The sequence below is a fragment of the Corticium candelabrum genome, chromosome 8 (assembly GCF_963422355.1).
Source record: "Corticium candelabrum chromosome 8, ooCorCand1.1, whole genome shotgun sequence".
Taxonomy (NCBI): domain Eukaryota; kingdom Metazoa; phylum Porifera; class Homoscleromorpha; order Homosclerophorida; family Plakinidae; genus Corticium; species Corticium candelabrum.
In genome coordinates this window covers 192460-217500 of record NC_085092.1, presented here as the reverse complement: position 1 = coordinate 217500, position 25041 = coordinate 192460, and the positions used below count along the sequence as shown (strand labels likewise).

At 38.6% G+C, this 25041-nt stretch overlaps 5 protein-coding genes and 1 long non-coding RNA gene across 10 annotated transcripts in view; 3 read left to right on the top strand and 3 right to left on the bottom strand.

Annotated features, from left to right (window-relative positions):
• The window catches only part of LOC134183839 (trafficking protein particle complex subunit 12-like), a 26585-nt gene extending 8400 nt beyond the window's left edge, over positions 1–18185 (top strand). Inside the window, exons 5-17 of one of the 3 annotated variants that reach the window (XM_062651404.1) lie at positions 445–1251; positions 2163–2276; positions 2333–2449; positions 2525–2663; positions 2724–2839; positions 3051–3126; positions 7932–8005; positions 9214–9312; positions 9376–9464; positions 9527–9614; positions 10218–10268; positions 10325–10560; positions 18059–18185. In XM_062651404.1, the coding sequence (XP_062507388.1) occupies positions 445–1251; positions 2163–2276; positions 2333–2449; positions 2525–2663; positions 2724–2839; positions 3051–3126; positions 7932–8005; positions 9214–9312; positions 9376–9464; positions 9527–9614; positions 10218–10268; positions 10325–10519 (1965 nt within the window). In that variant the 3' untranslated portion in view covers positions 10520–10560; positions 18059–18185. Of the gene's footprint in view, positions 1–444; positions 1252–2162; positions 2277–2332; positions 2450–2524; positions 2664–2723; positions 2840–3050; positions 3127–7931; positions 8006–9213; positions 9313–9375; positions 9465–9526; positions 9615–10217; positions 10269–10324; positions 10699–18058 lie in introns of those variants that run through there. The other 2 variants (XM_062651405.1, XM_062651403.1) reach the window with 2 other exon arrangements.
• On the bottom strand, positions 12257–13850 carry LOC134183583 (uncharacterized). Its single transcript, XM_062651165.1, has one exon. The coding sequence runs from the start codon at positions 13844–13846 to the stop codon at positions 12257–12259; it is 1590 nt and encodes a 529-aa protein (XP_062507149.1). The 5' UTR covers positions 13847–13850.
• Positions 14721–15312, top strand: LOC134183841 (osteoclast-stimulating factor 1-like). Its single transcript, XM_062651410.1, has one exon. It carries the CDS (start codon positions 14745–14747, stop codon positions 15252–15254), a length of 510 nt encoding a protein of 169 aa, XP_062507394.1. The 5' UTR covers positions 14721–14744; the 3' UTR covers positions 15255–15312.
• Positions 15431–20066, bottom strand: LOC134183840 (frizzled and smoothened-like protein H). Of its 3 annotated transcripts, XM_062651409.1 has the most exons (9): positions 20041–20066; positions 18650–18942; positions 18005–18485; positions 17369–17612; positions 17247–17302; positions 17046–17153; positions 16592–16700; positions 16360–16535; positions 16113–16263 (listed from the first exon to the last, which is right to left on the bottom strand). In XM_062651409.1, exons 2-9 carry the CDS (start codon positions 18821–18823, stop codon positions 16250–16252), a joined length of 1362 nt encoding a protein of 453 aa, XP_062507393.1. In that variant the 5' UTR covers positions 18824–18942; positions 20041–20066; the 3' UTR covers positions 16113–16249. The 3 variants fall into 3 exon arrangements, with proteins under 3 accessions (XP_062507391.1, XP_062507392.1, XP_062507393.1); XM_062651407.1 differs by having other exon boundaries at positions 15431–16263; positions 16360–16700; XM_062651408.1 differs by lacking the exon at positions 17046–17153 and having other exon boundaries at positions 15431–16263; positions 16360–16700.
• A 117-nt stretch (positions 20067–20183) lies between these two features.
• On the top strand, positions 20184–22818 carry LOC134183836 (3-oxo-5-alpha-steroid 4-dehydrogenase 1-like). Its single transcript, XM_062651402.1, has 9 exons — positions 20184–20279; positions 20345–20566; positions 20637–20722; positions 21204–21257; positions 21327–21419; positions 21480–21574; positions 21644–21734; positions 22512–22601; positions 22678–22818. The coding sequence occupies exons 1-9, from the start codon at positions 20247–20249 to the stop codon at positions 22739–22741; spliced, it is 828 nt and encodes a 275-aa protein (XP_062507386.1). The 5' UTR covers positions 20184–20246; the 3' UTR covers positions 22742–22818.
• Positions 22797–24585, bottom strand: LOC134183838 (uncharacterized). The gene is made up of 4 exons (XR_009970594.1): positions 24527–24585; positions 24369–24467; positions 23008–23223; positions 22797–22943 (listed from the first exon to the last, which is right to left on the bottom strand). It is a non-coding gene; the product is annotated as an uncharacterized LOC134183838 (long non-coding RNA).
• Positions 24586–25041: the final 456 nt, after the last annotated feature.

Here is a 25041-nt window from a genome sequence, read left to right as displayed (position 1 = left end):
GGTTTTGTACTGGTGTATGTTGTATATACATTTGTGTTGCCTCAAATAAGAAATACCGTATTCTAGTTATAGTGTGATAAGATAGATGATATGTTATTATTCTTAGAATAGCTTCTAAATAGGAATGGAATTTGGGCAATGAATCTGTGGAAAACTTCATTTTCTGTTGTTGATTCTGGTTGTTCATTATTTCTTTCTTCCTTATTTTGTCTCGTTATGCCCTCTCCAGAGGGAACTGTATCTTTGTTCAGGTGCAAAAGAAATATAATAGTGTAATGTAATATAATATAATATAATGTAATATAATATAATATAATATAATAATCTATTTCTGAAGACTGAAGACAACACTGGCAAGTAGTTAATATTTTTTGCTGTAGCTGTAATATATGTAGCTGCATTTTATTGGAAGTGAGAAATTTGTTCTTTGATTGATTGTTGTAGGAGTTTGAATATTGGTTAAAACGAAACCCTCAGTTTATGGACAATATTTTTGGTGCAATATTTCCCTCCACAAATCAATCAGCCTGTCAGAGCTCTCTAACAATGCCAGACAGTGTCAGAGAGGCTGTGCCTTTAGACATGGATGAGCAGCTTCTTGTTAAGAAAGTTGACGTCACTACCAGTCTTCTTCGCTCAGAACCAAGTTTAGAGGATATTGTTGATGATTGTAACCGTGAGGATGGTATCACTGAGGACGATGGTATTGTAAATGAGACAGTAAAAGATAGCATTTCAAAGGACTCTAAGACTTCACCATCTCCTAAGCCTTCTCCAGTTTTAAGTAGAAGTTTATCTTTAAAATCATCGTTAGAAATAGTAGATGACCACTATGCTGATCATTCTTCGTGCAAAACAGAACAGGTAGTAGTTTTTACACATGAGATGGTTGAACAAATGGAGCTGGTTGTTGAACCCAATGAAAAAGACAGGATGGAGGAGGTATTTTCTGGTGTCATTGAGAACATTGATAGTCCACTCTCTTCTCTAGCACACAAAGTTTGCTCTTTTACATCTAAGATAAGCAAACAGGATGAAATCAAGACTGCAGAATCAACCACTTCTTCACTGTTCAGTCCAACCACATCTTTGACCAGTGTACCACCAACTCCAGACCTGGAACCCGAAAGAATGCACATAGCGTGGTTACCATCTGAACACACTCGTCAGTTGCTAAATGCAAGAAAAACAGGAGTCATTTTAGATCATCAGGTTCTAACTTTGCCAGGATTGAGCATTGAAGGTCCATTGGTAAGTTACTCTTGAGAGGCAGTCATTCTTTGAACATGAGATTGTTTTGATACTTTGTAAATTACCATTTACAGTGGAGTGCTACTTATCTAAACACACTGCATGGGTTGGGAATAATTCAATACAAGTGAGTTTTTGACAATGGTTTTGAGATCAGCAACTCTAACACAATGATGTTTGAAGCTTCCTCACCGTAGCATATCAGCAATCGCTTGATTCCTTGGTGTGGTTTTTATATGGTAAATTACTACTAGCCGAGTATCTGCTATTTTGTGTAGTAGTTTGTAGCTGTGTGGTGGTCGCATGACCTTTGAGGTGCTCAAACAACTCACATGTCAACATAAGTGGAGTTTGACTAAGTGGCATTTTACTGTATATTTGTTAAACAGTATTAATGATCTGATGTGTTAACTTGTTTGTATGAATATTTATAATTTGGAAAGACTTTGTTGCTTGCTACACAGTACACATTTATTTGTTTGTTTGTCAATGTGTTTCTTTGTTTGTTTGTTCATCTGTTTGTCAATACATAGATTTTAAACATGGTCGTAGCATCAGAAAAATATCTAGCTACTAGTTCAACTGTACATTGTCTTAGATTCTATTGAAATTCGAATTTGTTTTCTGCTTGTTTGTTTATTTGTTTTCTGTTTGTTTGCTTATTTGTTTTCTGTTTGTTTTGTTTATTTGTTTTCTGTTTGTTTTGTTTATTTGTTTTCTGTTTGTTTTGTTTATTTGTTTTCTGTTTGTTTTGTTTATTTGTTTTCTGTTTGTTTTGTTTATTTGTTTTCTGTTTGTTTGTTTGTTTTGTGTTTTTTTCTGTTTATTGTTTGTATGTGTGCAGTATATCCATGTCTTTGATTTTGTCAACTATTTTATTATTAGTGCTCACAGTTGTCATTGCCATTTAGCCTGATCCAGTTACAGAACTTCTTAAACGCTATGGACTTGACCAAGATGTGAGAAAGCCAATGATGACAGCAGACAGTGTAGTTCCTGATCCAAGAGGTTTTCGCACTTTAGTGGTGAGCTCTGTAAGATATGAGTATTGATATCATAAGTAATTGTGGATTTCTTCTAGACTAATGGCTGTTTCAGATCAGCTCTTGACTTGGCAGGAAAATTCCTTTCTGCTAATGGACAGGGGCTTGGGAGTAGAGGCCAACCAGGAGCTTTGCATACACACAAGACTTTACAGGTGCATTTTTAGTATTATAAATTGCTAAATGGTCTTTCTATTGCTCACATTCACTGCTGTTTGTTTACATATTAGGTGTGGATGTGTCGTATAGCTCTGCTAGTCAAGCTGCATCTATATAGTGTTGCTCAGACAGAGTTGGACTCATTTGGAGATTTTGATCGGCCTGATCTGTACTTTGATTTTCATGCTGACATCTATCCTGAACACCAGGGTTTCTCTTGCTGTCAAATTTCTATTCTCTTATTGCACTGTTTATTATGGATATTTGTAGGAGGAAGTCTGGTTCCATTTTCACTTCGACTACTTTATGCTGAACTACCACAATATTTGGGAAGCTATAATGAGTCTCTTGATAAACTTTATAAACTTCTACATGTTTCTCAGATGGTATTATTGTTTGCTCAGTTTTTTTGCCCGTTGTCTGGCTGTATTCTTTAGTGCACCGATGTTCTTGGTTATTGATTTTTATTTGTTTGTTTATGCTCTATTTGTGTTTCTTCATTTGGCTGCATGCTCATCTGTTAATGTATAATTGTCTGTTTGTCTTTGCTCGACTGCTATTTGGTCCGTTGTATTGTAAGGTTTTAATGTCGTGTAGATTGAATCAAACCTTGCGTCTGGTCTTGCTGAAGATGGTAGTCGCATTCAGATGTCACATGAAGAACAGAGAGGTGGTGAGGTCATTGATAGTATATACAGATTTAGATGTTGTAGTGAACTAAAGCACATAGTTAGGCAGCCCTCTAAGTTCAGATTTTGCTTTGTTGTTTGTTGCTAACTGTAATATATGGAACTCGGGTAAATAGCCTTTATTAGTTTTGACTGATATACTTAGGGGGGAGGGGCCGGCGAGAATACTTGCTGCCAGAGAACAGACGTCATATTGTATTTCTAGTTGTTGTTAAGCTTAATTCTTGTATTGTTTTGTGTTCTGAATTGCTATACTTGAATAAATTACATGGTACCAGGAAATGGAGCGTCTGAATCCTCCAGAGCATCAATCGTTGACGGGAAATAGAATTTGACAATGGCGTGGAAGAAGTGAATGCAGCAGTTTGAAATTTATCTAGTAGCTTTAGGATTGAAATGTCAAGCTGGTTCTGTGGAAACGTTGGTTTTGTATACTCAATCGGCCCGGAGGCTTTGGACATTTACAGTATTTTGTTGTTGGCACGGAGGAAAGTAAAGACAAGCTTGAAGACATTTTAAAGAAGTTTGAAAATACTTCATTCCAAAACTTAATGTGACATATATGAGAAACCAGATGCAAGGTGAGACAATTGACCAGTATGTTACCGAGTTATGTACATTAGAGAAGACTTGTGAATTCGGAGCTATCAGTAAGTCATCGGTAAAAGACAGGTTAGTGTGTGGGATTCTGGAGTCAGATTGAGAGAACAATTGTTGAGAGAGATGGACTTGACGTTAGAGAAAGCAGTGGCGATATGCAAGGCATCAGGGTTGTCTCAGTTTCAGTTGAAGGCATTGGAAAGTGGATCTACCAGTAAGACAAGCGACCTAGATGGAGTTAGGAAAACAAGTAAAAGAACAATAGACCGGCAATTCATCTGAGATTGTCCTAAGTGTAGAAGGAATCATCTAGAGAGAACATGTCCTGTCTTCACAAGAAATTGTTTACAGTGTGGACTACGCGGGCATTTTGCAAGTAAGTGCAAGGATAGAGGCACGAGTACAGGAAATCATCACGCATGAAGAACAGCTTGCTGAAATGTTTGTTAGTGCTCTAGGTGGCTCAAAGTCTAATGTGTGGTGTATGCCTTTGAGAACTAACGGAATCATAATGAATTATAAACTTGAAACGGGAGCTCAGGTTGATGTCCTGCCTTGGAGTGTTTATTGTAGACTGACAGCTAAACCAGTACTGGAACCAGCTAAAATTAGATTAATGCCATATGGGTTATCCAAACACTGCCAGTAGATGGACAATGCTTTGTGTCAGGTGGAGAACAACTCACCAATCACAATTTTAGGTTGTGCCAGCAACAGCTTCATCAATACTGGGACTGAATGCATGTCAAAACTAGGATTGATCAAACAAGTTGCTGAAGTAGATAGAAATGATAATCAGATTGGAAAGGACTCAGTTCTGAAAGATTATTCTACTGTGTTTGTTCTCCAGGACTTCTAAAAGATCATGTCTATTAAATTCAATTGAAAGAAGGCACTTTTCCGTATTCAGTTTTTTCTTCTCGACGCGTAAAGCTTCTGTTGGTGCCAAAATTGAATTAGAGAGAATGCAGAAGATGGGAATTATTCAAGAATGGTTGAACCGTCAGATTGGGTTGCACTCATGGTGCCAGTTCTCAAGAAGAACGATCATATAAGAGTGTGTATTGACTTCAGTGAGCTCACCAAGTCTATAAGACGTGAACGATTCCAAATTCCTGTGGCAGACGAAACTTTTGCTAAGATGCCAGGTGCTAAGTGTTTTACAACTCTCTCGATGCTGAATCAGGATTTTGGCAGATTCCTTCAAATGAAAGCAGCTCATTACTAACGACGTTTATTACACCATTTGGACGTTTCCGATGTCTGCAATTGCCATTTGGCATTACCTCTGGTCCTGAAATGTTCAGAGAGTGATAAGGCATACCTTGGCAGGGATAGAAGGTTGTGATTGTTTATTGATGAGATCGTGGTATGGGGTGTGAATGAAGAGAAGCTTGATCAACGACTGAGTCAGGTTTTAGAGAAATGTAAGGCCAATGGATTGAAATTGAACATAAGCAAATGCCAGCTTCAAAAGAAGTCATTTTTGGTCACGTTTTGTGTAACGAAGGTTTGAAGGCTGATCCAGGCAAGAGTAGTGCAGTAATTTCACTAGAGAGTTTGACAGATAAAGCTCAATTATGCGCCATTTTGGTGATGTTTAGTTATTTGGCCAAGTTGTGCCTGAGTTTGCTCACAAAGTAGGTCCACTAAGAAACCTGCTCCTTAAGGATACAGATTGGACCTGGACAGTTGAGCATGAAAACTGTTTGTCAGATTTGAAGCAAATGGTTGTTTAAGCACCAGTTTTAGCATTTTATGGTACTGAAGCTAAAACAATCGTCTTGGCCGATGTCTCATCGCATGCTGTGGGTGCTGCATTGCTGCAAATTCAATCAGATGGAAGAAAAGCACCGGTTATGTATGCATCAAGAACGTTGACAGATCAAGAAAAACGTTTTTCACAACTTGAAAAGGAAGCATTGGCTTTGGTGTGGGGATGTGACCGATTTGAATCATTTCTGTTGGGTCGAGACGAACCATTTCACCATTGAAACAGACCATAAGCCTTTAGTCACTATTTTGAACAAGCAAGACTTAGACCAAAGTCCTCCGCAGACTCAACATTTTAATATGCGAATGATGAAATTTAACTTTTAAGTTGCCTATGTTTCTGGGAGAGAGTTGCAAGTAGCTGATGCATTGTCTAGACGACCACAAAGTTTTTCTAATGTAGACAGCATGGTGGATGAGTTGATAAAAGGCTGTTGAGGAACATGTTGAGGGAATAAGAGACACGTTACCGGCATCAAGAGATAGTCTACTGAGAATCAAGGAGAAAACTCGTCAAGATTTAGAGATGCAAGATCAGGGTTGTCAATCCAGGATGGCCGAATTGTGTTACTCAGGTTGCTGCTTCTATTGGTCCGTTATGGAGCCATAAGGATGTATTGACTGTGGTTGACAGTTTAGTGTTGAGAGGACATCAGATAGTTATTGCCAAGTCTATGAAAAAGGCGATGCTTAATGATGGGCATTTGGGAATAGGAAAGACCAAAAAACCAGCATGACAGTCAATATGATGGCCACAAATTAATAGCAGCCAGTTAGAGTTAACAGTTTCCAACTGTATGACGTGTGCAAGATTTGCAAGTGAGCAGAGGAAAGAGCCACTCTGTAGTACTCCAATGCCAGGAAGACCTTGGAAAAAATTGGGTGTGGATTTATTCGAAGTGGAAAAGATGCATTTTCTAGTAGTGGTTGACTATTACTACTTGAGGTATTCAGAAGTTATACAGCTCACTGGAACTAAATCAACGGATATTGTAATGGCACTGAAGAGTATTTTTTCACAATTTGGGATTCCAAATGTACTGGTCACAGATAGCGGACCACAGTTGGTGGAACTTTAAGAACTTCAGCAGTACTTACCAGTTTATGCATGTAACATCATCTCGTAGACATCCACAAGGAATTGGACTGACGGAAAAGACTGTGGGGACTGTCAAAACTTGGATTAAGAAAGAAGACGTGGCATGCAGGAGAAGATCCACATTTGCAGTTGTTAGCATATAGAGCTACAGAACATGAAGCCACTGCAGGTGTTGTCCTGGTCAATTGATTTCACAGTTGGTGGATAAGTCTTTAGTAAGAGAGAAAGACAGGGGTAGCAAAGCAAAGCAGGCAGCAGAATATAACAGAATACATGGAGTGCAATCCTTACCAGACTTGGAACCAGGAACTCGGGTTTTGGTGCATGATCAGATAGGCGGAGAATGGAATGTACCTGTGACAGTGGATAGAGAGATGCAGCCAAGATCATACCATGTGGTGACTGAATCAGGGGGTACTTTAAGATGCGATCGTCATGACCTTTGATTAAACCCTGAATTGGTGGAGAAGCAGAGAGATCCTCAAGAAAATAATAGTGATCATCAACAGGCATCAGAAGAAGCTGCACAACAAACCCCAGTCAGGTCTGAACACACAGAGAAACCCCAGGTCAGGTCTGAACATAAAAACCACAAACACGATATAGACGATTAGTGAAAATCCTACAATGGAGGAAGGACTATGTTTGAGAATGAGGGAAGATGTAAATAGTTTTGACTGATATATCCGGGGGAGCGCCTGGAGAGCATTTTAGCTTTCTTCATGTAAAGTCTTTCATGGTGCATTTCCAGAATTTAGTAAGCGCAGCTATCCCGTTTGTGTCTAAACAGTTATTAATTAGTGCATGAACTATCTACATGCAACTAACTATTTGATTATAATAGTTGCTATCTGTGAATTTAGTTGCCATGACCACTAAAATAAATACCACTTAATTAATTAAAGTGCTGCTAGGGCATATAGTTGCATGTTTTTAGTGGATTTAGGATAGTTTTGTGTTAGGAGAAGCTCAAAGCATCTAGTTTTGTCTTTAGGGAGAGGAGGGAGGGAGGGAGAGAGGGAGGGAGGGAGGGAGGGAGGGAGAAGGAAGAGAGGGAAAATAGGGAGAAGAAGGATGGAGGAAGGAAGAGGGAGGAAGAAAGAGGGAGGGTGTGAGGGGAGATAGGTAATGTAACACAGAAGAGGGAATTATTGCATACAGAAGGGATAATAAAAGGAAACTACTTCAATTAATTAATCAACTTGGACATACGGCAGCTACTAGCTGCAAGTACAGAAATCACTCACAGCAGAGTTGTGGGATATAGTGTACATTAGGAATTGACACACATGTGGGTCACTGTTGTTATTTTTGTAGAATCACTGAAATTATGGAAGGCACGTTCTGTTCAAGTTATGTATGCTATCGGAAACTGCCTGGTGGGATTGAAGGTATAATGAATTGCACTTTTAGTCTGTTCATAGTGCATTACAGTATTCTAATTGATTTAGTCTGAAATACTGACGTATGAGAGCCACATTAGTATTAGAATGTGAGTATTAGATAGGTTCTACTGCAGTCATGGTGTTGCCAAGTATGCCAGTTCTGTAAGATGACACTGAACCTTGACATTCTTGTAGTTTCTATGAATAAGTGTATTGTTTGTGTAGTTCATCTGCACTTAGAAAGGTGGTACTTGCAGTTAGTTGCAATTCCACAGTCACTCGTACCATATAATAATATCTTTGACTCAGCTGTCATCATTTTAAAGAAATTCAGGTAATTTGGACCATTTGGCAGCTGAAATTGACTATAAAATGATTGTCCAAGCTGGTACATAGTGTTGTGAACAGTAGGTGCAGTCGGAGGAGAAAACAGTCAGTCTATTTATTGTTGCTGTATCTATGGTGGGCTAGTTCTCTTGATGCAAGGCCACAGTGACACACCACTCATGTACTACTGTACTGAAAGTTGCAAATGAAGTTCTAAGTTATTTAATATGGTGTCATGAAGTGCCTATATAAAACTACTGTTTTTCTGATGTTAAAGCATGAGTTAGTATGAATCAACAATAAGAGGAACGTGGACAATAAGTATTGTCTAATGACAGTGCGATGGGTATGTACAACAAACTGCTTACACTTTCAGAAAAAGCTCCCATTTTGTTACATCATTATTTCTACCACTTCATATGTTGTGGTATGCTACTCATATGCATAATAACAAGATTATTTTTGAGTAGGATGGTGCAATGTTTATGTTTGTTTTAGAAGGAAGGTTCTGTTGTTACTGCAAGGTTACTAGTCATGACTGATCATGTGCATTTTTACCACTCATTATGTGCGTTTTTACCACATTGCTGAGAGTAGGTCTTTTTTGGACTACTAGAGCTTCTAGATATTGTACGCTGGATATTTGTGATATCATACATCTTTATATGGTGTAGGTTAGGTACATTGTGAAGACTGTGAAATTTGACCTCATGTAAAATGGTGTCTATTTTAAGATATTTTGGTAATACCAACAATGCCAATTTTGACAAGATTATTATATGAGTTGTTTAATTAACATGAGAATGAGATTAAAAATTTGGTGACATGAGATCTGTTTAGCTAGACAGTACAAGAATTATACTAACTTGTTTTATTTGTATATGTAGGACTACCACTTGGCAGTATCTGTGTTTGAGTCTTTGTTGGAAATGGATCCTGACCACAAACTTGATCTTCTCAATGGCATTGGACGAGTGCATTTGCAGGTAAATTGACCTCCATGCTATTGAATAGGTTGTAGTGTTTGCCAGTGTATTTCTTTTTGTCAGCTAGGAAACATTGCAGCTGCTTGTTCCACATTTCGTGAGGTAGAGGCAACATGTGGCCAAGAAAATGAAGCTATGGTCAAGATGAATTTGTTAGATGCACTACATTATGATTAGATATCGGGCATTCTTATTCATGATTTAATTATTGTAGGGGCATGGTTCAAGTTGCCTTGGCAAAGTACAAAGAAGGCCAACAATTCTTCCAGGAAGTATTGCTACTTCAACCTGAAAATGCAGTTGTAAGATGTGTATTCTTAGTTTTGTCAATGGGACTCTACTTTTTGGAAAAATAAATATTAATTTGGAGATTAGATCACATACTTTGTGATTTGTAACGCATGCAGATGACATTCTATGTTTTTAATTAATTAGCTACAGTAATAAGCTGAGGAAGGAAGGTAATGTCTTGTACATGCAGAAGTACTGGGATTGACTGTGGCCTGAAGTGGATTTATTACAAAATATTACAGGTTTTCTCCAGTGCCTTGTGCTTGTAGAAATTGAAAGGTGCCTGTTGATGATGTAGCAGACTTTGTATAGTATGCTATTTTATTTTTCTGATTCATAATATTGCTACTGTAATAGAAATGGTTTTCTTGCTGGTACTGGATGCTTCAGTAAACTTCATAACTTTATAAGTAATTGTGGTTTATGTGTAACGAATCTTAACAGCAAAGTAGTCTCAGAATACTTGAACTGATCTAAAAAGAATCTAATTTTTTTGGTACACATGCATGTAAATTACATCTATCATGCTACTCACTGATGAGACCAAGGGAGGAAGTAAATTTGTTTCCTTTCAACAACAATGTAGTTATCGTTAATCCAGATTTACATTGCAGGCTGTTAACAACCTTGCTGCATGCTTGGTATATCAAGGAAGAGTAAAAGAGGTATGGTTTCTATATAAGCTTGGTGTAATGTAGACTATAATGTATTTGTCTAACAGGCAGTTACTGTTTTGGAAGAGCTGGTGTGGCGTAACCCAGCAAAGAGTCTTCAAGAATCGGTGCTCTTTAATTTGTGCACTGCTTATGAGCTGGATTCATCACAATCATTTGAGAAGAAGAAGAGCATGCTTAGTCTGGCAGCAAGTCATCGAGGAGACAATTTTAACACTGACTGCTTGAAAATTGGATTGTGAGCACACTTGGTTTGCTTTAATGCAAATTTGGGTCAGTGATGGTGAGTGTGGACATCAATCACTTTGTTTGCTTGCATAGAAATTTCTTATTAGTAAATGAATTGTTCTGTAATCTTTGTTTGGTTTTGTTCTAAGTTGTACACATTTTATGAAATAAGAATACATGTCATTATGTAAGTCATTTACACATTTGCTTTGTTGAGAAATTGCAGCTGTGTTCTGAACATATGATAGCAATTTGTGTAGCACAAAGTGAACATGCGTTGTGAGTGCAAGTACAAACATGTCCTTGCAGAAAGTTATTGTAGTATTTTCAAAGTTACGGTTTGGTGTTTCTTTATGTACGTGGATTTATAATGACTTAACTTAAGAAATACAGTAGAGTTGACTAGCTTTCTTTCTTTTTTCTTTTTTTTTCTCTTTCTTTCCTTTCTCAGCACACTCACCCAGAGCATTCTGTATCTCCTGAAATATGATAACAAATATATGCATGTACTGTACGTGTCTAGAACTGGTATGGATACAGTTTTTTGAAATCTGAAACAACCTCCCCTTCTCTACAATTCTAGTGGTAGGAACTCAACTATTGTCTTCAAAGAAATGTGGAATGACTTTCCTCATTTATCTAGCTGGCTGTTATAATAGTCATCTCAGGTACATTGTACGTTGATGTACGTTTAAATTGCCATATCAAAGTGGCCCATACAGCATGTGATATATATATATATATATATATAATCAGGATCTACTGATTTCAAGTTTCCGCAAGGCCTTATATAGATATACTGAGAACATCAGTTATTGTGAACGTTTCTTACGCCAAATATAAATTTTGAAAAGTTTTCATTGATGCTAAGATATACAGTATGCCTCTTGCTGGTGCAGGGCACATGGCTATGCTAGTCCGCTGTACTGCTTCAAAAAGTGGTACGTGTACAGCGATCTTCCCTGCCCTTGGAGAGACTCTGTAGCTCTTCCTTGAATTCGGAAAAGTCATTCAGAACCGCCTGGTTCAGACAAGGCAGCCCAAAAACCGGTGAGGTTCTGTAAGGTGATTTTCTTTTTCGACCTTTCGTGTTTGTTTCGTTAGTACCTTTGTCTAAGCTGGTCGGTCTGGTGACCATTGAGGATTTGCGGCGAGGCCGCACATTTTTACTATTGGAAGACACCGCCTTCTCCATAAAGCATAAACGCACCTGTTTAATATCTCTAGACTAGCTCTCCCAACGAAATGACACGTGATTGTGACAAGTGAGCCCAAATCTGGATAGACTATCACTGCGTACTCTGATTGCAGACGACTGTAAGGAGTGCTAGGTGTTAGAAATCTGACTAATCCAAAGTTTCAAGCTTGTGGCCACATAACTCTAGCGGCATCCTGTTTAGTAGCTTGCCACACCTCCCCTAGCTATATATATATATATATATATGTATATATATATATATATATATATATATATATATATATATATATATATATATATATACGTTTATACAAAGCCAACGTACAAGCAAACAATCAACTGTACATTTTTCTCGCTGCTTTTCACTTGAGGCAACCTTAGAAAATAATATATGACTGAACACTAATGATATTGTGACGCCATTCCTAGACGTACAAGAGTAGATCTGTAGTTACCTTGATGAAATATATATATATATATATATATATATATATATATATATATATATATATATTTTTATATATATATATATATATATTTATTTCTTACACATCTACTCACATACAGGGAAGTCCCAACTAAGGACTTCAGCTACTTCCGCAAGTATGCGGCTAGATATCATTCTAGCGTTATAAATCCATAATCTAACAGAAAGCTGCTCTAGCAAATTCTTTAAAGCCTTCCAGAAGGGAACAGCTAACACAGCACATACTTTTGAGGATATAGACTTCAAAGTCTCTAGACTGTCTGGTGACCAAAGGCCAAGTGTTTCAACTACCAACGGATAAAATGTACCACCAGTCAAAGATACTCTTGCATGGTGACGATCATCCTTGCCCATTTCTGCTGCTTCTGCAACAACTCCTGATGTTTCAGCAACTCGAGCAATGTAAGATGGTTGCAACGTGTTTCTTACAGTGATGTCAAAATATCCAGGCCGTCCATTCAAGAAATTCGGATGGAAGACATCACCTGGGCGGCATTTGGATTGACCCGAGCTTCTCTGTTCTTTCACAACTTGTTTGGAATCAATGAGGAGTGATTGCCAAATAGACTCACTTAAAGCATTATGTCGATTCAGACGATGTGGACCATGACCACACCCAACAAGATGATCTCCATATGGGTCAAGTGGATGACCACATATACATCTGATGCTGTTTGGTGGGAACGGAAACACAGGTAGACCCAACCAGTATCTTGCTGCTACAACAAACTCATGGGGTGACATGGTGAGGCCTAAGTTACGGTTTGGAGTTGCCCGCAACCATGCACCAGTATGAGGAGATGATAATGTCTTCAAGCGAGCCCTATCTCTGAGACTCACTGAATTGAGTAGGTTGGAAAATGAGATGTCATCTAGTTGAATTTGAATCTGATGTTGTGTAGCTGTCACCAAATCTAATGAAGGTGAATCCTTTCTTGAAAGTAGGTTATGCACGATTCCTCGTGCTTCGTCTTCTCCAGGCAAGGGTTTGATCAAAGTGAGAAGAGAAGGATGGTTACGTTTCAGTAAGCAATTAACTAACTTTCGATTTGAGTTACAGCTGCCAAGAAAAGCGGAAGGTGAAGTAGATAAGGCCTCCCGGATACCCATACCTCCTTTTCCAATTGGCAATACTGCTTGTGACCATGCAAAGTCAGAAATTGAAGATCTTGTGATACGGCTGAGAGATCGGCGTAACCCTTCATCGAAAATAGACAATGTGCTCGTAGCAACCCCAGGTCTCACAGATCGTAGCAAATGGTTGATTTTACATATGGACAGGCAACTTCTCAACAACTGAAGTTCCACTTGTGGATTTTCAAGATCAGAGAGATGAGATTGGGTATTTGCTACTTGATCGACTCGCTTCTTGAAACAATTAGTGAAGAAATCCGATGAACCAAACACAGGAGAACCAAGCAATTCCATTCCATCTGACAACCGGTGTACTTCTGGTGGAAATTCTGGATGTGTTCGATCTCCTGAAGGCCAAAACACTTCACACTTTGATAAATTGACATGAAGGCCCAGGGAAGGACCTTTCTCTATGATGAAGTTTATTAACTTTGAGACAGATTTCCGTGTGCCAGCAAAAGTACCATCGTCAAGGTACCACAAATTTAGGTCTAAGCCAGGCACTTCTCCAACTTCATCCATTAGTTCTAGGACGACTAAGGAGAACAGCAGTGGTCCCAGTGGATCGCCTTGTTGGACTCCTGCTGTATATATATATATATATATATATATATATATATATATATATATATATATATACCATGATCACAAAGCTTGAACTTGCTACTATATATTGTTGGAAACTGCAAGAAGTCAGAAGTTACTAAAGAAATTTGCAGTGATGTCTGTACGTTGCTGTAATCTTCTGGCTCAGACGTGTTTAACCGATTATTTCTGCAATAGTGATATATATTTCTGTGACTAGTGCGTAGAATTCACGGAACACACAAATATAATTCGAAGATATCTATCCTTGGAGTTCCAAGCAGTCACTGTGAACACATGCATAACATATGTTTCATTGTATAGCAGACTTGCATAGTTGCAGTAACTGTCTTCCTGGTTGGAACGAAGAAATATTAATTCACTCTGTCTAAATTATCAATTCGGAATTATTAACTTAATGAAGACCCCATGCAGAATTAACTAGCTATACATGTACAGTATTTATATATCTGAAAGTTATGATTTCTGCTCAATTCATGGTCGTGATCCTAGGCACAAGCATCAGTAGCGTAAACGAGTGTTTGGGTAAGGTCATAGCTCTCAACCGTGGGAAAGCACGCTAGTGCATGTTAGCCATGCAAGCACAATTATTCCCATACTTCTGCATATGTGGTCACTGGCTAATCGAGTCTAGACGGTTCTCTAGAGTGCTCAGCTGTCGGATATTTGAAATTTGGGAGATGATCAATCTCCATCAGATGGAAATTGATCTGCTGCCATTTTGTTCTTCCGGAAAGACATCTGGCTTCTGTTTTGACAATTAAAACAATAATCCGGGCTTGCTGTTGCCTTGAGATTGATCTGTATACAGAGCATGTCTGCTTATCGAGACTGTCGTACGGTGTCGCTTGGAGATTCTGATATCAAAGACGCAGGCATGCTGTTAATCAAAGTAGCCGGTGTGAACAGACGTAAAAGTCAGAATAACGACGTGTCTGACTATTTGCGTGAGGCCATCAGACAGGGACGTATTGACTGGTGTAGACAGCTTTTAGCTCGTGGAGTTTCTGTAGATGATATGGATTGTGCTGGACGAACACTTCTTCATGAAGCGAGTTCTAGTGGTCATCTTGACATCGTCAAGTTACTCCTAGACACAGGAGCTACTCGACTCATAAACGCTCGTGCAATTGGTGGTGACACGGCATGTCATCTCGCTGCAAGGTGCGGTTTCGGTCCTGTTGTGAAGACGTTGGTAGAGGCAGGAGCAGATATGGAAATGAAAAGCAGCAGAGGTCGAGATGTTCGACAGGAAGCTATTGCTTTTGACCATCAGCGGACAGCTGCCCTAGTTGATAGTCTCTTTGACAACCACAACACCTAGACAACTGTGTGGTTTGACTATTTGAAATTCACTAGATGATATATACGGCATGATACGCAGAAGCTGTGTACTGTTTAATTAACTGATACTAGACTATGAGTTGTACGTTGTATACTCACTGTTACTTAATTAATTAACGTAACAGAGCTGTAGATGGCTGATCTCAACCATTTCAATTCAGTTGATTTATATTTATTTTTCTCTTCCACAATGATTTATTACTAATTTACTACTCTAAGTTCCTGGCCCTGTTAGCTAAAGTAACTAATTAAGTCATTGGTATTTGCTAATACAATGCTAGTTAGTTGTCTGTCTCTGTAATCATACTCCTTTACTCCTTATAGTTTATCAGCAAACAAAATATCTAACACCCGAAGATAGGCGTTAATTTCGTATTACGGCAATGAAATATAGTTGAGTACTATTACAATGCTATAGCTACTCACGCAGAATTTGCGAGGAGTGTAATGAAGTTTTCGTTGATTTTCTCCATGATTTACGTAACAGTTGGTGTTGCAATCGTAACTTCTGTGTACGGGTCCGTGACACGATTGGCGTAGCCAGTTAGTGTGAGTTCAGGCTTTCCACTTTCCGTTTCAACACTTCCCGTTTGGCTTTCTTTACTCAGCAGAGTAGCCAACCGATTACGAACGTTTCTTAGACGCCTTATCCAGAACTTGCGTGCCATTGTAGGTACCAGCACGTACGCAAGCAGCACCAGGCTGAATATGTTAAACATAATCAAGTCAAGAATACTCGTGATGATGGAGCCATAGTTTGGTTTTTCACACGCACGAGCTGTTTTACTGCCGACACAAACCACGTAGTCGACGAAGCTTGCCACGGCGTCCTCAGACAGCTTCTCGTATACGACAATAGTACTCATAATAACGCCCAAACACAAAGGAAAGAACACGACAATCATTAGAAAGCGATTTTGGATTGTTGTTTGACTGGAAGGTGAAACAGTCATGGATGTTACTGTAGAATGTTTGTTAGCATCTTGAACCTACACAATGCAGAGATGGACACAGTTTAGTAGAAAGCAGATCACAAACGGTGAACAATAAATATTACTGGAGTTTCATGCTTAGGGAGTACTTACTTTTCTCAATCGCAACATAATCAGTAACGTCATCACAACACCAACAAACACAATCAACTGCAGAGGCAAGGCCATTGTGTAGTACATCAATTTGACGCTTGGTGGACCGCACGTGATAATTTGGACGCTGAATGTGGCGTATCTGCCTTCTACTCCTAGCACTGCAGCAGCAAGTCCTACGGGCAGTGCTACTGATGTTACTGTTTCTATAACTAAGACTGTCTTGGAGTACCGTCGGATGGGATTGACCGGTGATATGACATAGATCGATACAAACACATTGAATATCGAGCAAAGCCACCAGACGAGAGCTGACGTTAAGCCAACGTGGACCAAAAAGCCTGTAACAGCATTAGATGTAGTACACGTTGCTTGAACGTAGGCGGGAACACGTACATGCACAAGCAACGAGCGCGCGCCACACACACACACACACACACACACACACACACACACACACACACACACACACACACACACACACACACACACACACAACGCACACACGTACACGCACACACGCGTGCAACACCCCACATCACACTATTTCAAACTATCCCCAACCACCGTGTGACTTTCACCACTTCAACTGCTACCACTTCATATATATATATATATATATATATATATATATATATATATATATATATATATATGTATGTATACTCATTTTCATCACTTCGTACCTTGCATTCTGCATATAGTTGAAGGATCATGCCATACAGACAACATATCTTTGTGATTACAATAAGCATTGCGACGGCCAACAAGCAATGGGAGAGCAAATCCAAACACTTAAATCACACAAAGTATTGGTTAGTAATTTATTAGGTAATAAATCTGCCACTTCACCCCAACTCAGAGGTGTCAGTAGTGCGATTTCTTACTTGCAATGGCGTACGCAATGACAAGAAACAGCAATGTGTTTTGCGGAAATTGACGACTAGAGAACAACAAGATGCATTTTCAGACATCAATAAAGTCTTTTTGAATTGTCCAAAGTTCTCACAGTTCTGCTACGTTTGCCCACGTTACGAACGTGACCACAACACAAAAGAAACTGACGATACCAGTCAAGTAGAGCATCACTTCCATGACTGCCAGTTCAGGTTTACTGCTCCAGTTCTTCTCCAAACATGCGGGTGAACAGCCCAAAGGGTAGTCCAAGTCATTGAGCTCAATTTCTACTAGTGGCGGTGTGCAGTCCACGGTACCGTTTCCTTTTGACGACGTCGAGCCAGATGCAATAGATTCTGTGCAAGAAAAATTGACGTCAATGTGGCTACAGTAGCAGTCACTCTATGCACCACCACACAACTCGATATTGATCGCAAGAATTCTACAAAATCTACGGTAATAGCTATATGACTTTAAACACTGTTGTATATAGCTTAGTGAGCATTTGCTAGGTGTTTAGTGTGTATATGGATTTGCGACTTTTTATCTCTCTAACTAGTAAGAATTACTGTTCTTAGCTGTTGTGAAGAGATACAGCTGCATGTTATACTGTCTAGACTAAAATGTTGCTAGTTAGTTATTACTGCATGACTGTGTATCTAGAGATATGCGTGACTAGACAACGCACTTTTTGATTATTAGACAATAATTTATAATTAATTTACTTTATGTGTTTGGCTTAGCTAACCATTGTGATTAGTCAAGTTTGTCGAGCCTGAGAATGATGTTGTGTGGTTTGCAGTCGAGCTATTGTCGAAGTCTGCTGAGCAGTCTGGAATTCCAATGCAAGCTGACAATGAGGCGGATCTAGGAAGGTAGATTGCTGCAAGATTCCACTCGTTTTGACAAGCGCCATGTTTTACTTTCAGACAGTCTTCTGTCGTTGGACGCAAAAGCTCGACATCACAGTCTCTATATAGGTAATGACAAAGAATGGGCGTAGCTTGTTTTTGACACTCTAGATCTGGTACGCCTGAGAGCAGTAAACTCAGAATATCTTGCAGGTTCTTTTCGGTATCATCAAAATTACACTTGAGTGTTGAGATTTTCCTGCTGTAGTGTGCAGATTTATTTTCGCCCTTTTGCCATTCGAGGTAGTTGGCACACATCGATCCGACTAGGCTGGTCCAATTAACACGTTGGCCATTGTCGCAAGAATCGGAACCGGACTGAAACAAAGGACAATCAGTAGAAACGAAGATCGATCAAAATAGTTAAATGCAGATATCTGCGCTTAGTCCAGTCTTTTAGCCAACAAAAAGTTTAGGTCAAAGTTTTCAACTGCATGCAATTAGGAAAAATAATTCTAGGGTGCGTGACTGCTTATACTTACAATGTTGACGACGTCGTCAGTCGATCGTTCTACCTGCTTTGCTGGTGGATCCCAAATGTAGAAAATAGTGGGCAAAGAAGTCACAGCCAGTAGTGCCACAAGACTTGCACTGACGACTGACAATCTTCGGTTTGGAACTGTACAAATCAATTCAATCGCTTCGGTTTTCTTCATCTTTCGGTCGTAAATCAGTGGCACTTGCAACAACGTCAAGCAGAAAAGTGATCACGGTCGTTTGCGGTAGAGGAAGTGCAGTTCAGTGTAATGCGCAAGTGGCGGATGTGCACACTAGACTAATCACATGATGAAAAGCAAGTTGTCAAATATTGTCACCTATTCCATGGTGTTACGGTAAATGCAACGACCTCGATGTGAGATGTGGCCCGGGATAGGGGGTGCAGCTGATATACGAATTAATGATGTAACAAACAAGTACGCCGTCTAGATATTTTCACAAGAAATTAAAGTTGGCAAAGCATGATTTGCAGCTGATCGACTAGAGTCACTTGCCTAATTTTACAACTGCGTGGGTCGCGTGGATGCATGGAGAGTAGGAGAAGACGATGTGACATCAGATTCTGATCAACTCGTGAGCAAATTCATTAATTAATCTTAATAGGCATTGTCTGAGACACCTACTTCGCGTAACTGTACTAATTAGCTGCAAACGTCGGGAAGGCCATTGTGAAAAGCATGGAGTATATCTAGATTCCTGCGGTTGACAATCAAAGACACCACTTCTTATCAATGTGTTGCCAATTTTGTCGTAATGATTTTGCCATAAATAAATTTTGTGTTGTCGTTGATAGTCAAGACGTCATCTAAATAAATAGATAAATAAAGAAATAATTATTATATCGCGGCTTTCGAATCGATAGTGCACTAACGTTGCTATACGCGCTGTTGAGCTGGCGTAATAATTACATAATTTGCAAGTTGGAAACAAGTCACTTACTAGTAAGGACTAGAGAACATTAGTATGATCAATGTGAGCCTCTCTCTTTATATAATAATACCTGTACTGTACCTGTGTCAATTAGCTGTGTCAATTATTTCTAGAAAAACAAACTAGTAATGTTTAACTAGAGCCTGGTTCACAGTATTGACGCCGTCGCTCAGCTGAGCGTCAACATCAAAGACACCGCTTTGACGCAGACGGCATCCTTTGATGTTGACGCTGACACTGACTCTGGAATAGGATTCATTTCTATTCTACATAGCGTCAGCCTCAGCGTCAACGTCGGCGTCAGCGTCGTACTGTGAACTGGGCTTAATTAAGTCGAGCAACGTCTGCCATCGCTTATGTGAGTGTCTTCGTATCATCGTTCTCGTGGACAGACACTAGACTACTACCTAGATAATATTAGTAAGATGAACGCTCTGTGACTCACTTAGAGTTCGAAAAGAAAAATTGTTGCTTTGGCTATAGACTCATGCGCCAAGACATCAAAGTAGCAGTGCTCTATAGCTAGCACCCAGATGTTCCCAGAGACGCGATGACGTCGGTAGTATCCACGACCACAGAAAAGGTCTATTCGCTTCGATCGTTAAGCGGTCGGGAGGTACGAGGCTCTGGACTGGCTCTGGGCTCTGGATTATGGTCAACTCTACTTCAGCACCTCTGTTTCAGGTGTGTTGCGTTGTTGTGTTGGTGCTCATGTCTGTCGTTTTACTCTATTTTGTCTGACTTTGCAGTGGCTACCATGGAGATTCTCAAATGATGCAGTTCACATTTGGACTCAGTACAGTCTAGTTATTGCTGGGTTTGTATTAGCCGTTGTAACGTTACTGAGCCAACTTAAGAAACCTGCACCTTATGGACGACACCAGAAAGAAGACAGTGGCTGGGGGCCACTAATACCTCAACGAATAGCTCACACAATATCCGACTTCTCTGCACTTTTCACCTTTACTTTGGTGAACACTCTGAGTTGTGAAAGATAGTAGATTGCTAGCACTTTAAACATTTTGTATAATCTATTTGAAGGTATTTTTTCTTGTTGGCAGTTCAAGATCGAAAGGGTATTGCAATTATGTATTCCTGACTTTGTGGCTGCTCCATTATGTGCACAGGTACTTTATTATATTGTATTTATAGGTAATCAATTGGCAGTTTAAAGCTCAAACTTATTCACATCAGTGCAATTTGAAAGAAAATATGCACCTGTATGCATATATGCAGCAGACATCTTAGCATCGATCCTCTTCAGTTGTACATGTAGCACCTAAATCAATTTGAGCTACAGTCAATTTGTATTTCAAATTATTGCTGTCTGTGTTAATAAAACTGCAACATTTTAAGTTGGTCAAGGAACAACCATTTGAGTGGATGTGCTGTTAGAAAGAGCGTGGTCCTACAATTATATTTTTGAGGAAATTAGTTGTTTTGACAAAAGGTGACAACTCCTTGTTTATGATTGCAAACTAACTGGGCAAGTTTATGATTGCAAAAAGTTGGCAACTTCTTGTTTAAATTACAAACTACTGGGCCGATTGTAATTTGGTAAGACTCTTAATTTCTCGGCTGTCATTAGAAATTTGCTTCTGTATGTAGAGCATTAATTCATCCATGGATTATGCGATACAGCAGCAGGAGTGTGCCAGTGGGGTAAGCATTTGAGTTACTTCAGTTAGTACTTCTGTTTGTTTCTAAATGTATGTGCATGATGCTGACTAGGATTGCATTAGGTACCGTGTTACCAAACCTACTCTATCCTGGTACTAATGGAGACTGGACTGGCACTGCAGTATATGATGACAATTACTATTAGTGAGATCTACTCAGGATTGCATTGTTGAAAGCAGCCAGAATTAACTTAGTTATCTGCAGCGATCCACGTTTTATCATTGGAATTGTTCTGTATATTATCGGATATGTCATTAACAAGCATGCTGACCTGAAGTTGAGAAGTCTACGTAACAGAGGTACGAGTCTTGCTGTGTTGGATTATAACTTGTCCATAAATCTCAAATTCTTGTTGTCATGTAAATTAGGTGGCTCCAGCTATTCCATTCCAAGAGGAGGATTGTTTGAGTATATCTCATGTCCGAACTACTTTGGAGAACTTTTGGAATGGCTTGGATGGTAAGTTTCTGGCATGCCATGCACTAAAACTTTACAGTGTATGTTCAACTTTGACTAAAGACTACTGGTAACCACATATTACTTGAATCGATACTTCTTGGCACATAGAACTTGAATGAAACAATAAATGTCATTGTTACAAGTGTTTTATTTTGCTGGTTTGTCTTGTCCAGAGGTGAATGCTAAGCGTGCATATCTCTGTTATCCATGTTGCCAATAACAGTGAAATACCTAGTGTAGACTGCAGTGTAGACTGCAGTGTAGGTTGTATGTAGTGTTTGATTATATTTAGTTATGATGAAACTGGCTGGTTGATCAAACTAAAAAATAGAGCTGCAGTTGCATAATTCACAAACACAATGCTGTTGTGATTTTATACAAGTGCAGTGAGCACGATAGTATGAAAGTACTAACGACTGACGTCAGGCAGAACAAAAGAATTGTACTATCTCTGTACTGTCTTTGTTGGCATGGAGCCACAAAGAGAACGAGAAGAATCAATGTAGTACTGTACATTGAATATTGTGCATGAACAAATCACAATCTATTAACTGTCTATCATCTGTGCAATATCCTACATGCATGAGTTTGATTTCATAAATGTAAGAAATCCAACCTTGGGAAAGTAAAATTTTGGCTTCTGTGCACAAATTTCAAACATATTACTACATTGTCAAGTATCCGGGCCTCGGGTAATTACCTAAATATCAAGCATAGACAATTTACAGGCTATGGTGATTTATCAGTGGATATAGAAGTGTGTTGTTGCTGTTGCAGGACCATTGCTACTTGGTCACTTGCAGGTCTTGTCTGGCTACTTTTCACAATGGCTACCTTTATACCTCGTGCAAGACATAACCATCAGTGGTATGAAACCTTGCTGCATTATCTCTTCCAGAAACAACTGCTGTGTGTATAGCATAATTAAACTTTCTCATTTAAGGTATCAACATCTTTTTGAAGATTATCCATCTCAAAGGAAGGCTCTCATCCCCTGTGTATACTGATCGATAATTGATAACCAATGAGCATGTAACTTAACAAACTCAAAGGTGACAAGGCTGACTGTTTGTAAACAGGTTATCAAGCAATTTATTATTCTTGCACACCAACTATCCTAGATTATAAGTTGGAACTGCTTTTTGATTTTTTGTTGAACAATCCATCTCATTTGCTCATGAGTCGTAGCTTGTCATGTATTCAATGTCACTGAAATTAGAAAACACAAAATGACAAAGAGCAAATTTGAGAAATAAATACTTTCACTACTTACTCTATTTTATCAAAAGCACATAAGGAGAGAAAGAAAGCTGTTAATATCAAAGAAAATATACAATCCATAGAACTGAATTGAGAGTACATGTATATGACCAATTTATGGTTTTGTCTCTTTGTTTATAACGTATTTGACTGCAGGATATTTCTGTCTAAATTCTTCCACTGTCAATGGTGGTAGTCCTTGCCTTCTCTTCTCAGCTCTTGCTGCATTCTGTCATGTTTCAACAATAATATTCCACTGTAGTGTTTAAACTAATGACTTCACACACAAATAATTTTATACCCATGTATATTGTATTTACAAACTGAGTTGCATTGACCACCTTGTAGACTGACTGATAAAACTTTCACATAACAATTTAGACACTGCACATGCTGTATGACACATTGCAACAGAATCAATAAATCTATGTCTCTCCGACTCTTCCCTAACTAGCAGACAGATGATACCACAAACCAATCAACACGATCCTTTTCTCAATGGTAATTTATTCAAGTAATTTAAAATATGTAAAGTCCTAGACTACCATACCCCTTGCCAATATGACATTTACAATTATGCATTGCCACATCAACCTTACTATATATGTAAAATGTAGATCCAAACCAACTTAACAATATCTCTAGCCAAATAATATCTTGCACAAAGAAACAACTAGAGGAAATGACGTCATCAATATCTTAACTCAATCCCTCAACTTCCTCTTGACGTCTGTAATTATGTTGCCTCTTCATACTTTTTGGAGTCAAACTGTGCCTACATATTGTTGCAAGTCTAACTAGAAGCATATCTAAAATTGCCTGATATTGTATGACAACTTACTAGAATATATAAAGGTTTTAAAATTAGTCAGTTTGTGTCAATTAATTCACTACTAAAGTGTTTAATTTACATTTGACTTAGTACTACACATACTCAACTAAACAAAAAGCAATCTAATTAATTAAATATCGCAAACTTATTCTGACACTGTAGGTAGGTATAAATTGTATAACAGTCCATACACCTGATTCTTAATTCAAACAATATTGATGCCCAAACAAATACTTGAGAGATTTTGTGTAGGATACCACCACTAAACACAATGCTGTGCAAGATGAAAAATCTCAGACTGAAGCCATTTGAGAGAAACAGAACGAACAAATACACCAGATGACTGCCTTGTGCATGCGGCACAATTAGCTTTAATTAAATCACAGTTTGACTAACTACTTATTCTGTAATCAGTAACTACAAGAGTAATTTAGTGACAGTCACAGCTAGTGCAGAGTTTACTGGCAGAAATTTTAAATTTTTAGAGATGTCTGTAGTACTGTGTACATAAAATTTGCTAATTAAACCTTTCTATTCCTCACCCAATCTCTTTTGCAGAGCTTGTAAGCATCGAAAGTCAGCTGGCACTTCAGTTTATCATAGTTGTTTCTGTCTAGGCACTTCAGTGATGCTTTGGCCGCCTGTAAATTACATTGTGTTTTAACAACAACAACGAATTGTTTAGAGGACACCTTGAAACCTCACGACACGGTTCACGAGAATTTCCGTACGTGTTCTGAAGATCGTTAGCCATTTTAGTTAATATCTATACATGACGTACAGCCTCGGATGCCGTTTTGCTGCGTTTGAGAGGGGTGTGGCGCGATTAATTAATGTATTTACTAAATTAAATGTATTTACTAAATTGAATGTATAGATATCCGAGGCTGTAAAAGGAAAGTGATATGGTGTACTGTACCCACTGTATATAATTATATAATTAATTAAAGACAGTACACTATGGTTTTAGTGCTCATATTGTCTGTGTGCAGAAATAGCATTGTTTCAAGTAGCTACAGCATTTCACATTTGTGGTGTTTACCCCTAATTAAATTGCACAGCTTTAATAACTATAGTCGTTTTTGTTATATAGGCAAACCCATACACACACGTTCAGTACAGAATCACCCAAACTGCTTCAACTTTTATTGATAGCAGCTTTAAATTTGGTTTCTTGTAGTTTTATGGGTTAAATTTATGGTGAAACAGCAAGTT